At 46.6% G+C, this 12,628-nt stretch overlaps 1 protein-coding gene across 3 annotated transcripts in view; it reads right to left on the reverse strand.

Annotated features, from left to right (window-relative positions):
• Nucleotides 1-12,628, reverse strand: part of LOC122550181 (myosin-6-like) — a 145,651-nt gene that overhangs the window by 77,052 nt on the left and 55,971 nt on the right. For all 3 annotated transcript variants that reach the window (XM_087987647.1, XM_087987646.1, XM_087987648.1), the window contains exons 21-26: nucleotides 11,119-11,242; nucleotides 10,113-10,249; nucleotides 7,854-8,088; nucleotides 6,201-6,443; nucleotides 3,000-3,176; nucleotides 1,544-1,689 (exon numbers count right to left, since the gene is read on the reverse strand). In XM_087987647.1, coding sequence (XP_087843773.1) covers nucleotides 1,544-1,689; nucleotides 3,000-3,176; nucleotides 6,201-6,443; nucleotides 7,854-8,088; nucleotides 10,113-10,249; nucleotides 11,119-11,242 — 1,062 coding nt within the window. The remainder of the gene's footprint in view (nucleotides 1-1,543; nucleotides 1,690-2,999; nucleotides 3,177-6,200; nucleotides 6,444-7,853; nucleotides 8,089-10,112; nucleotides 10,250-11,118; nucleotides 11,243-12,628) is intronic.

The raw sequence follows: 12,628 nt of genomic DNA on the forward strand, positions 1-12,628 counted from the left end.
ACCAGGAGCTAACATTACCCAAGGCCCAGGCAGAGTATACGCCAGCGGCTAACACTACCCCAGGCCTAGCGCAGTATACACCAGGGGCTAACATTACCCAAGGCCCAGGCAGAGTATACACCAGGGGCTAACATTACCCAAGGCCCAGGCAGAGTATACACCAGGACCTAACATTACCCAAGGCCCAGGCAGAGTATACGCCAGGGGCTAACACTACCCCAGGCCTAGCGCAGTATACACCAGGGGCTAACATTACCCAAGGCCCAGGCAGAGTATACACCAGGGGCTAACATTACCCAAGGCCCAGGCCTAGCGCAGTATACACCAGCGGCTAACATTACCCAAGGCCCAGGCAGAGTATACACCAGGGGCTAACACTACCCAAGGCCCAGGCCTAGCGCAGTATACACCAGGGGCTAACACTACCCAAGGCCCAGGCAGAGTATACACCAGGGGCTAACATTACCCAAGGCCCAGGCCTAGCGCAGTATACACCAGGGGCTAACACTACCCCAAGCCCAATGGAGCACAGCTGGGATACTGGCTACAGTTTGGATATCTTTGACTATGAAAAGATATCTTGGCATTGGAGACAGTGCAGAGAAGGGGTTACGGAGGGCCTGGCATATGAGGAGAGATTAAGAAGGTTGGATCCATACACATTGGAGTTTAGAAGAATGACTGGAGACCTTATATAAACATACAAGGTCCTGAGGGTGTAAGAGGTGGAGAGGGTGGGGGGACAGTCTGGGACCAGTGGGCAACATCTCTGCGTAAGGAGTTACCCTTTAAAGATGGAGATGAGGAGGAATTTCTTCTCTCAGAAGATAGTGAATCTGTGGAATTCTTTATTCCAGAGGGCTACTAAGGCTGTGTCCTTAAGTATATGCAAGATTGAGACGGACAGATATTTAATCGGTTTTAATTTTGTTTAGATACTTAATCAGGAAGGGAATCGAGGGTGATGGGGAAAAGCTGGGAAAGTAGTGTTGAGGATTATCAGATCAGCTGAGATATCACTGACTGGCAGAGCTAACCCGATGGACTGAATGGCCGACTTCTGCCGCTTTGTTTTATGGTCTAATAGAACAAGCTGTTATTAGGCAATAAGACATAGGATCAGAAATTAGGCCATTCAGCCCATCGAGTCTGCTTCACCATTCTATCGTGGCAGACAGGTTTTTCAACCCCATTTTCCCCTTTCTCCCCATGACCTTTGATCCCCTTGACAATCAAGAACCTATCTATCTCTGTTTTATATATACTCAGTGATCCGGCCTCCACAGCCTTCTGCGGCAAAGAGTTCCACAGATTCTCCACTCTCCGGTTGAAGAGAGTGTGTTGTGTTATTCTGGATTGTTAAAAGGATACAGTGGGGATGAACCCATAAAATGGAGCAAGGGTCTTCACACAAGACCATCCCAGTTTCCTCTAGCCACGGGATGCTCTCCCTGGTTACCCCTGGGTACCCTGTTCCCCCCGTTACTCCTGGCTATCCGGTTACCCCCCGGTTACCCCTGGTTACCCCCGGTCCCCTGGTTACCTCCTCAGCTTTTCCTCCATTTGCACTTTATTACTTTCCAAGTCAATCACTGACTCAAGAGTCTGTTTCAAATCTTCCTCCAGCTTCTTCCTGGATCGATCAATTTCCATACGGATCTTCTTCTCCTCCTCCAGGGATATTTCCATCTTCAGAGAAAGAAGTATTGTTTACAAACAGATCACCTCAGGAATTCCCCGCACGTTTCACCCTGGACCGTCGAGTATCCCTGCTCTTTCCGGATTTCAATTCCTGCTTTCCATCATTCCATGAGTATTTCCTATTTTTTTTTAACCCAAATGAACTTCCAACGACAGGGCGTGTGAGCTGCCTCCTTTCACCATTGTCTGGCATCAGTTCACCGGCCGCTCAATTCCTGATCCAGTTTCCCTACGGAACTGACAATTCCAAAGCTGTCTGGCTGCTCTTCCAACCACTGAAGTCGGGCACATCTCAGCAACCCAACCCTGAACTCGCATGGCAACTCATCACTCTATCCCATCCTCCATGTTCTCTGACCCAGTCTGGCTCCCAGTCAGGGCACACCTCGATTCTAAAATACTCGTAATCTCCACCAGCCCCACACCCCTCTGTGCTTCTCCTGTTCTGGTCTCTGAGCACCGGTAGGTTGAATTGGTGGCTGTCGTGCCTGGGGACCCATATTCCAGAATACCCTCCCTGCTCCTCTCTTCTCCTTGAGGCCTACCTTTCAGGCCGAACCATCTAACCTATCAGCACCTGACGTTGGAACGGCCTGTGTCTCCTCCTGATCTCCGTAACCTCCCCAGCTCGACTGTCCCAGGGAACCAAATATTCCTCTGGCCTCTTGAACCTTTTCAATTTTGACCATTCCAACATTGTTGGGCGCTCCTTCAGCTCCCTTGTGCTTAAGCTCAAAACCTCCCTCACACACCTTTCCACTCTCTCTCTCTCTCTCCCCTCCCGTGAGTGACTCACTAAAATCTACCTGCTTGACCAAGGCCTGCCTGAATAATTCCCTGGTAGGCAGGCAAGAGGCTGGAAGAACACAGCAAGCCGAGCAGCATCATGAGGTGGAGAAGTTGATGTTTCGGGTGTAACCCTTCTTTAGGACCCCGAACGTCAACTTCCCCACCTCCTGATGCTGCCTGGCTTGCTGTGTTCTCCCAGCCTCCTTCCTGAAGAAGGGCTTATGCCCGAAACGTCGATTCTCCTGTTCCTTGGATGCTGCCTGACCTGCTGCGCTTTTCCAGCAACACATTTTCAGCTGCTGCATGTCTACCTTGGATTCCAGCATCTGCAGTTTTTTTTCTCTCTAATAACTCATGCTTTGTGGCAGATTGTGTCTTGCCTTTGCTGGGAAAGAAGACAGCTTGTTGTTAAATGGGGTGAATTACTTTAGCAATTTCTCTTCCTCTCTGGGCATGGATACCCCTCCTCACCCCTTCCCGTTTGTAATGGCACCTTTGGTTACACTTACATCTTCCACTTGCTGTTCAAATTTCGCCTTGGCCTTGCTTAAACTGTTGACCTTCTCCTCCTCCATTTGCAGATCTTCCAGAATATTCTGATGGGCTTCCTGAAGGGCATTCTTCTCTTTTCTCAACTTCGCAATCAGCGCATTCATCTCTGACGTTTCCTCCGTGAGGTTTACCACCTTCAGTCAAAGATGGAGCTTCAGGTGAGAATATTACAACACAGGAGGCCTTTCAGCCCATACTGCCTGTGCTGGCTCTTTAAGAGATGGCCAATTAGTCCCACTGCCCTCCTCCTTACCCAGAATCCTGCGAATTTCTTATTTCAAGCCCAATTCCTAATTCCCGGTTTAGCTTTTATTAGTAGAGGGATTGAGTTTCAGAGTCACAAGGTCATGCTGCAGCTGTACAAAACTGTTAGTCACCGCATTACAGGAAAGATATGGAAGCTTTTGAAAGGGTTCAGAGGAGATTTACCAGGATGTTGCCTGGTATGGAGGGAAGGTCTTACGAGGAAAGGCTGAGGGAATTGAGGCTGTTCTCGTTAGAAGAAGGTTGAGAGGTGACTTAATAGAGACACATTAGACAATCAGACGGTTAGGTAGGTTGGACAGTGAGAGCCTTTTTCCTCGGATGGTAATGGTTAGCACGAGGGGATGTGGCTTTAAATTGAGGGGTAATAGATAGAGGACAGATGTCAGAGGTGGTTTCTTTACTCAGAGAGTAGTAAGGGCGTGGAATGCAACAGTAGTCGATATTGGATAAACATATGGACGAGAATGGAATACTGTAGGTTAGATGGGCTTCAGATTGGTTTCACAGGTCGGTGCAACATCGAGGGCCGAAGGGCCTGTACTGCGCTGTCATATTCTATGACCTATTTCCTTTTAGCTCCCACCACTTCAGGGGCAGTGGGTTAAATATCAGAACCCCGTGTTGCATTTGTCAAATACCCTCATCTCCCACCCTCTGTATCTTTCACTATTGCCTTAAAAATGGGGTGAGATGGTCTGAAATCAGAGTGAAACAGTTAACACAAACGGTGATCACCATTTGGAATAAATTACTGGAGGAGAACGTGGAAATTCATCGGATAACTTGGTACCTGAGACAATTAGCTCTGGCAACTAACAAAATTTGAGTTACAGTTAGAAAACTAGGCAGCAGGTGAAATAGTTTGTTCTTAAAGTTGCTGCTGTCAGAATAAGCAGAGTCCAGTAATCAGTATACCGAGGGTATGTCATTGATTTCATTGTCTAAAAGTCCAGACTTAGCATTGCAGGCAAATTCAACCCAGGGCAGCTTATAAATTTAAATTAGTTTACCTAAAAAGCTCCGACCAGGAAATACAATTGTTTAGCCTCACGAACATCAGAATTGGCAACAGGACTGGGCTGTTCTACACCTCAGGTTTCTGTTTTGTTGTTTATGATTAGATGAGATTCCCTACAGTGTGGAAACAGGCCATTTGGCCCAGCAAGTGCACACTGACCCTCTGAAGAGTAACCCACCCGGATCCATTCCCCCTCTGACTAATGCACCTAACACTATGGGCAACTTAGCCTGGCCAATTCACCTGATCTGCACATCTTTGGACCGTGGGAGGAAACCGGAGCAACTGGAGGAAACCCACACAGACACGGGGAGAATGTGCAAACTCCACACGAACAGCCGCCCGAGGCTGGAATCGAACCTGGGACCCTGGTGCTGTGAGGCAGCAGTGCTAACCACTGAGCCACCGTGCCACCCTTATCCTCAGAGAGTTTTTGGAATTCTCGATCACAGAAGCCAATGGAAGCTCAGCCTTTGGGTGTGTTTGAGACAGTTTACCGATTGCCAATGGCGCATAGGGCGGTCGGGGTAGGCTGGGTAATAAGGCCATGATGGTATCAATAGGTGGAGGAAAGCTCGACTGGCTGAACAGCCTGTTCTTGTTCCTACCCCTGGCTTAAAACTATTTAAAGATGTTGCTTCCACTGCCAGCTGAGGAAGAGGGTTCCAACGATTCACTGCCCTGTGTGAAAAGAGAATTTTTTTCACCTCTGACATAAATGGTGAGCCCTTATTTTGAAACAGTGATCCCTAGTTCTATGTCCCAGTTCCCTAACAGAGGTTCTCATTAAAACACATTCAACAGACATGAATCCTTGACACAATGTCCACAGGCTCTGTGATTGATTATCTCGGTCACGGTCTCAGATTTAGTCGACTTTATATTTGTTCCATGATGTTTGGCATTGAACCCTCTGTTTCCATGGCGACCAATGAAACCCATCGTCAATGAGATAATGTGGCTGGGGGGGAATGGGGTGCACGGTCAAGACAGGCCAGAGCTAGAGTTACAAATGGAAGGTAGTCACTAGGGAATCCAAAAAGGGAATTTGGATAAAATTACTTGACCCAGGGAATGGTGCGAATGTGAACCTCACTACCATGTCATGTGTTTCAGATAGAAGTATTTTCAAAGGGAAGTGGGATAAACCTGTGAGAGTCAGGGGAATAGGAAGGTATTCTAATAGTTTAGATGAAGAATCGGAGAGGAAGCTAGTGTGTGGGGCAGCATGGACCATTTGGGTTGAATGGCCTGTTTTTGTGTGTTAAGAACTTTTTAAGTAGACCTTTATATTGTCACAGAAGTGTAATTTTTTCATAAATGCTCAGAATTTGTCTTCTTGACCTGATCTGAGTGTAGATGTGATCTTGTGGTTGAGGTTGTATAGAATCCCTACAGTTTGGAAACAGGCCCTTCAGCCCAACAAGTCCACACTGATCCTCCGAACAGTAACTCACCCCGAACCTATTGCTGTACATTTACCCCTGACTAATGCACTGAACCTACACATCCCTGAACACTATGAGGCAATTTAAGCGTGGCCAATTCAGCTAACCTGTACATCTTTGGATTGTGGGAGGAAACCCACGCAGACACGGGGAAATCATCCACACAGACAGTCGCCCATCGCTGGAATCGAACCCGGGTCCCTGGCGCTGTGAGACAGCGGTACTAACCACTGAGCCACCGTGCCACCCCTCTGATGTAGCCTATGCGCCATTCAGCTGGAACAAGGCAACAGAGAATGGGGTAATAAACACCAACCCTTGAATGTTTTTACAAGCCAGCATTTCCAAAGATTTCATTTCCTGGTTGAGAGAGAGAGCCTCATCCACTGGCAGAGCCAACTGTGGATCTGACTCGTGGGCAGTACCTTGTTTTCTGCTACACGTTTCTCCTTGCTCATTTTGCTCAGAGTACTCTCCAAGGTGTCAATGTTGGACTTCATCTGCCCACATTCCTCCTCCAATTTCCGCTTTCTATTGGCCAGCTCTTGGCTCATTTCCATCTGACTCTCCAAACCTTCCAGAAGCTCCTGGATTTTGGATTCCAGATGTCTCTTGGTCTTAACCAGCAGCTCACACCTCTCCTCAGCATCGGCCAGGTTTTCCTGATCCTGGAGACAGTTCATTAGGTGGAATGTCAGGCAAATGGAACAGCCTACAAGATAAATTCTACAGACATCTACTGCACTCATCGAGACCATTTGCAAAAAACAAATCAATTTAAGGAGAAAGCTAACATTTACAATAGATGAGGTGAGAGTTGGCAAGGTTGGTAGAGGCACTACCATGGAGAATGTATTAAAATACCAAACTTTGTTTACAATTCAAACAATTGACAGTTAACTGCCAAGCTTTGTTTAAATTTTAAAGTTGAAACAGTTGACAGTTAACTGCCAAGCTTTGTTTAAAATTTAAACAATTGATAATTGACTGCTAGGTTTTGTTTAAAATTTTAAATTCTAACAGTTACGGATTGACAGTTAATAGTCAGGCTTTGTTTAAAATTTAAAACTAACTCATCAATCATAATTAATTGGTTCTCCATGAAAATACCTCTACCATTTGCAGTCCACTTGCGAAACAATCATAACCCTGCTCTCGTGCAATATAAATCCTGGTTTTTCAATTAAATTGGCACTCTTGTCAGTTATCCTGACAAGTGCAAGACAAATCCAAACATCAATAGATTTTAACCTCAAAGTAAAACTACAACAAGAGTTTCAAATCTCATGCAAGTCCTCAGGGTGAAGAATGTATTGGATTGCCAGATGTTGTGAGCCTGAAATGTTAAAGATATTCTTCTCAAACCTCAGACCAGGGCTGCCTTGGCAAGTGTACAAAGCAGATGAGTAGCCCAATAACACTTCAAGGGATTAAACCCTTGATTTATCAGAAAGATTCTATCAAAAATATATTTTTTTACTTTTTTAATTTGGGCAATTTCTCAGGATGTGTATGGCTTGCTGTTTTGTAAAGCCCACAGGATGCCTCAGCTGATGTAATTTCAGAAATATTCCAACCAATTTGCCCACAGTGGACCCCAACAAACACCGATGTGATACTGAGCAGGCAGTCTACTTATACAAACAGGCAGTTACAACATTTAAAAGGCATCTGGATGAATGCATGAATCAGAAGGGTTTAGAGGGATATGGGTCAAATGATGGGAAAGGGAATTAGGTCAGATTGGGGTGTCTGGTCAGCACGGTTGAGTTGGACCGAGCGGTCTGTTTCTGTGATGTGTAACTCTATTGAAAAAAAGCAATGTGATATTGATCAGTTTATTTTTAATGTTTTTTGATGGGTTGACATTGGGCCATGGCACGGGGGTCGGGGGGGGGGGGGGGGGGGGGGGGGGGGAGGGAGATTCCTACCCCTTTCTTTAAAACACTACTATGGGATCTTTCACATCCACACAAGTATAGTCAATGGAGTTAAAGTCAATTCCATCCGGAGGAGGTGTGGGACCAGACACCTAATAGGTTCATATTAAACAGAAGGAGCTAAGGGTGGCGGCTCACGGTCTGTAGTTGCTGCAGAAGCTCATCTTTCTGACTGATGAGTTCCTGATGCTGGCATTCCACCGCCTTCCTCATACTCTCCGACTTCGCGAGCGATTCCTTCAGCTCCTGAAGCTGTTTCTCTGTCTCGGCACACTTCAGCAGGGGCTTGATTTTGTAAAACAGCTTCATCCAGCTCCATTTCTTCAACCTCTGGAAAGCCCGGAAGTTTCTCTGGATGATCTGGATAGCGTCCCTGGAAAAGACGAGGAAGATGAAATATCCCAGATGGGACGCGGGTCGAGTCAAGATAGTCTTCAGGGAGTTGACAGGAAGATCAGTCACTATCCTGCTGCTTGGCATAGCATGCTTAAAGGGCTGAATGGCCAACTACAGGTTCCAATGACTGAACAAACTCGGGGGGAGAGTGGTGGTGGATTTGACAGTGAGAAAGAATGAAGAACAGTATAGCCCATCAAGACTGTGCCAACACATGACCCCTTACAAAACTCAAACCCTTTTGCTACTACAGTGTCTGTCTCCCTCTATTCACTACCTGTTCATGTATCTGATGCCTCTTAAACATTGTTACTGTATCCTCCTCCACGACCTCCTATTGCAGCACATTCCAGGCACTTACCCCCCCCCCACTGTGTAAAATAAAACCTGCCTCTCACATTTCCTTTAAATGTGTCCCCTTGTACCTTACAACCCACGTCCCCTGGTTATTGACGCTTCTACCCTGGGGAAAAGACTCCAACTATCCATTCTACCCCTGCCTTCTCTGTTTTCTAAATGTCTATCAAGTCACCCCCTCAGCCTTTGACGTTCAATTGAAAATAAACTGAGTTTGTTCAATCTCTCCTCTTGGATAATTTCCACATCAATCTTCAGGAGAACAATAACAGAATGGACAGGGAGGTACATCATCTGTCATTTCTCGTATGTCACAAGCATCAGTTTCCAACATAAACACAGAGAATGCTGGAGAAACTCAGCAGGTCTGGCAACATCAGAGGAGAGAGAAACAGAATTAACGTTTCAAGTCTGATCAGGACTGAGCAGAGGTGGAGAATGTGATGAGTTTAATACTGTAGAGAAAAAGGTGGGGGAGTGTGTCAGGTGGAACATGAAGGAAGATCAGAGGGCAGGGGAAATTTTAAGTAACAGAGAGAGCATCAAACAGAAATCTAAGGGAGTGGGAATAGTTTGCTCTGGGAACATGGGCGTCACTGGCTGGAGCAGCATTTATTGCCTGTCCCTAGCTCTCCTTGAGAAGATGATGGTAAACGTAGAAACTAAGAACAGGAGTAGGCCATTCGGCCCTTCAAGCCTGCTCCACCATTTAATATGACTGTGGCTGATCATCCAACCTAATATCCTGTTCCTGCTTTTCCTCCATATCTTTGGATCCCTTCAGGGTTACAATGAATCATCGGTTTAGATACATCAGAGGTGGGGAGTCATAGCTGTGAGGAGAACTGTACATAGAAACGGGTAGCATGAGGAGACCATTCAGCCCTACGATCCTGCTACACCATTCAGCATGATCATGGCTGATTCTCTATCTCTATTTTGTTTCCTGTCTATAATACCTTGATGCCTTTAATATCTAAAAAGTCTCTTTCTTGAAGATATTCAGAGACTTGACCCCCCCCACCCCTCCCCCAGTGCATTTGGCAGTAGTGAATTTCACTATCTTTCCTCATCTCAGTCCTAAATAGTCTACCCCAACCCTGAGACCGTGTTCCCTGGTTCTCAAACCCCCAACCCAGGGGAAACAACCTTCCTTCCTCCGATCTGTCCAGCCCCGTTAGAATTTTATACGTTTCAAGCAGATCTCCAAATCTCAGATGACAATATTTCCAGCAGAGGCTAAAGGAAGATGCAATACCAGTTTGTTAAATTAGTGCTTTGATTGGTTGAATTGTAAAGTTGGTTATCACTAATTAGGGAATTATTGGTGAACATAATACCAGCACCATTCCTGTCAGGTTGAAGTTCCATTGAAAGAAACAAGACCCCGATTTGTATGAATTCAATAGGCTGCTCATTCAGAGACTGGATGGAGCATGGCCTAGATTTTTGTCCTGTTTTGAGTGGAAAGGACTATGTCACGTCAGCAAATCCTTTCAGGATCCGGGAATCAATCAGACCAAAGTAATCCTTTGATGTTGAAGTTCCAAAGATTCTGATGCCCTTCTCAGCCCTGATTGGTTCAAAGCTGCCAGTTGCCGCTCAAACAGGTTACCGTCATTCTCTCCCTCGCTCATCTCTTACCTTATCTCAACCAACCTCGCAAACTCCATACGTGCCAACATGCCTCGGCATTTGGCCTGCATCAGAGTCAGAACCTTAGCCAGCCTCTTGTCTCTCATTTCTTCCAACAGACCAAGGAGTCCAGCTCTGAAGAACACCTGTTGGGTAGGGAGTGACAAAGATTTAGGCCGCTCTCCGGTTACTTTATCGTCTTCCCCCTTCCCTCCCACCTTTACCCAGCCATCGTCCGACATGTCCCTCAGCCTCCACCACAGTCGTTCTTAAACTGTACACAAGGAACTGGCTTCAGTCTAATCCTTGGTCACCGACTGAGGGGGGGGGTGGTGAGGTGAAAAAACAGACTTTGAAAACATAAGGAATGCAGATGTCAGTAAGTCAGACATATTGTCTGGTCGTGTCTGACCTGTTTCAAAAATTGCTTCACTTGGCTTGTTGTGTGGGCATTGCTGGAGCAGTACGTCTTCATCAACATAGTTACCGCAAGGGGAACAGGAATCAAAACTGTTATTGATAGAGTGAGATGGGGAGAGGTGTGAAAAGGCTACCAGCATGGACTAGTTAGGCCTATTTCTGTGTATTAGGGAACAGGGCCCGGTACTCTGTGTCCTTAGATTCCCACAGCCATTAGGGGGAGAATAAAGGCAATGCCACCACTTGCAAGTTTCCCTCCAAGCCACTCACCATCCTAACTTGGAAATATATCTGCATTCCTTCATTGTCATTGGGTCAAAATCCTGGAATTCTCTCCCTAAGGGCATTGTGGGTCAACCCACAGCAGATGGACTGCAGCGGTTCAGGAAGGCAGCTCACCCCCCCCACCTTCTCAAGGGGGCAACTAGGGGCGGGCAATAAATGCTGACCCCAGCTAGCGATGCCCAGATCCTGTGAATGAGAAAGAGAGCTGACACCGCACTGGGGTCCACTTGGTCGACTGGAACCCTTCCCTGCCATTTCTGGGCCTGTGATTGCCGTCTCCATTGTTCCGATGCCCACGGTCTCCCCTCACCTTGGTGTGCCCGAAGCGATACTGACTCCGATCGATAGCCAGTGATGCCAGGAGGGCCTCTGCTGCTGTCCTGCTGTCCACGTAGGTGTCCTTCGGCAGGACATTGGGGTTCAAGATCCAGTATCTGTAAGAGTCATATCCACAGCTTGGTCAAAGTGAAGAGATGGGTATCGGAGGGATAGCAGGCAGGGAAGGGCAGGCTGGAATGACACAGGGAATAACACAATGCTGGAGGGGTCAGCTCCCACCAGAGCTGGTCTGTTGGTTAGTATCTTGAGAAAGAACAAAGGAAGCTGTATAAAAGTCCAAGGCACTCACTCTGTGTCCTTCGGAGGAGAGATCCTGCTCTTTTGGTCTACTCTGTGTGGTTGGTCACTAATCCTTGAAGGGAGGGATGATGGAGGCAGGATAGGGCAGCTTTGCCAGGGTCTCTAATGTTCCTGAGGGATAGGTTGAGTGAGGAAAATCTCCAGTTGACATTAGGACCCCCTGTTCTGCCTGCACAGTGAGAAAACTGAGACCCTTGTTTCATTTTACTCTCTCATTGATGCATTTTCTAGAATGGTCTTTTGGACTGGGAATTTTCAGAAGACTTTCTCAATTCTAGATGAAGACATGTCAGTGGTGGCAGTGATTGGAGCAAGAGCTGTAGGATCTGATGGTCAGTGAATGACTGAAACTCTGGAGAGTCCTGGGCAGTGAGCTTCTCGGACTCAGAGCCGGGAAATCGGTCAGTTTTGCTGGGGACAGAAAATTTAAACAGCTGTCTCATGTGACTGGATTACAAAGCAGTGGAAGATTTTTTGCAGATGTATCAGGCTCTGCTTAGACCCCATCCAGAACACAGCATTCATTTCTGAGCACAGTCCCTCAGGAACACAGGAAATGGCAGGTATAAACCATACAGCCACCACTCAATCTTCCTCAGGTATTAACCTCACTCTCCCTCCTGATACCTCCACCTCCTGATTTCCTGAGCGACTAGACACTTGGCTATCATTGCCTTAAATGTATTGAACGACGAACCCTTTGGAATCCCCTAATCAAATACAGAACACTTGACCACTAACTTTATGTCCTTTCTAAGGAATTCACATCTTTGGTGAATCTATTGGCCAATGCTTCTGCTTGTTAACATCATCCTGGAGCCTTGTAATGTCCTTATGATGGATGACTTTGCCAAGTTTAGTTTCCTCAGTAAACATTGTAATGTTGCTCCCTCTACCTAGGCAAAAGTGAGGACTGCAGATGCTGGAGATCAGAGTTTAGATTAGAGTGGTGCTGGAAAAGCACAGCAATCAGGCAGCATCCGAGGAGCAGGAAAATCAACGTTCAGGCAAAAGCCCTTCATCAAGATTCCTGATGGAGGGCTTTTGCCCGAAACATCGATTTTCCTGCTCCTTGGATGCTGCCTGACCGCTGTGCTCTCTCTACCTGTTATCAAAGGTGTTATCTTGCGTATAGCGTGGTGGAGGACTGATCCAATTGCATTTAAGATGATTAAGGAAGT

The sequence above is a fragment of the Chiloscyllium plagiosum genome, unplaced genomic scaffold, assembly GCF_037043375.1.
Source record: "Chiloscyllium plagiosum isolate Xiang-an unplaced genomic scaffold, Cpla_swu_hap1 HiC_scaffold_5, whole genome shotgun sequence".
NCBI lineage: Eukaryota > Metazoa > Chordata > Chondrichthyes > Orectolobiformes > Hemiscylliidae > Chiloscyllium > Chiloscyllium plagiosum.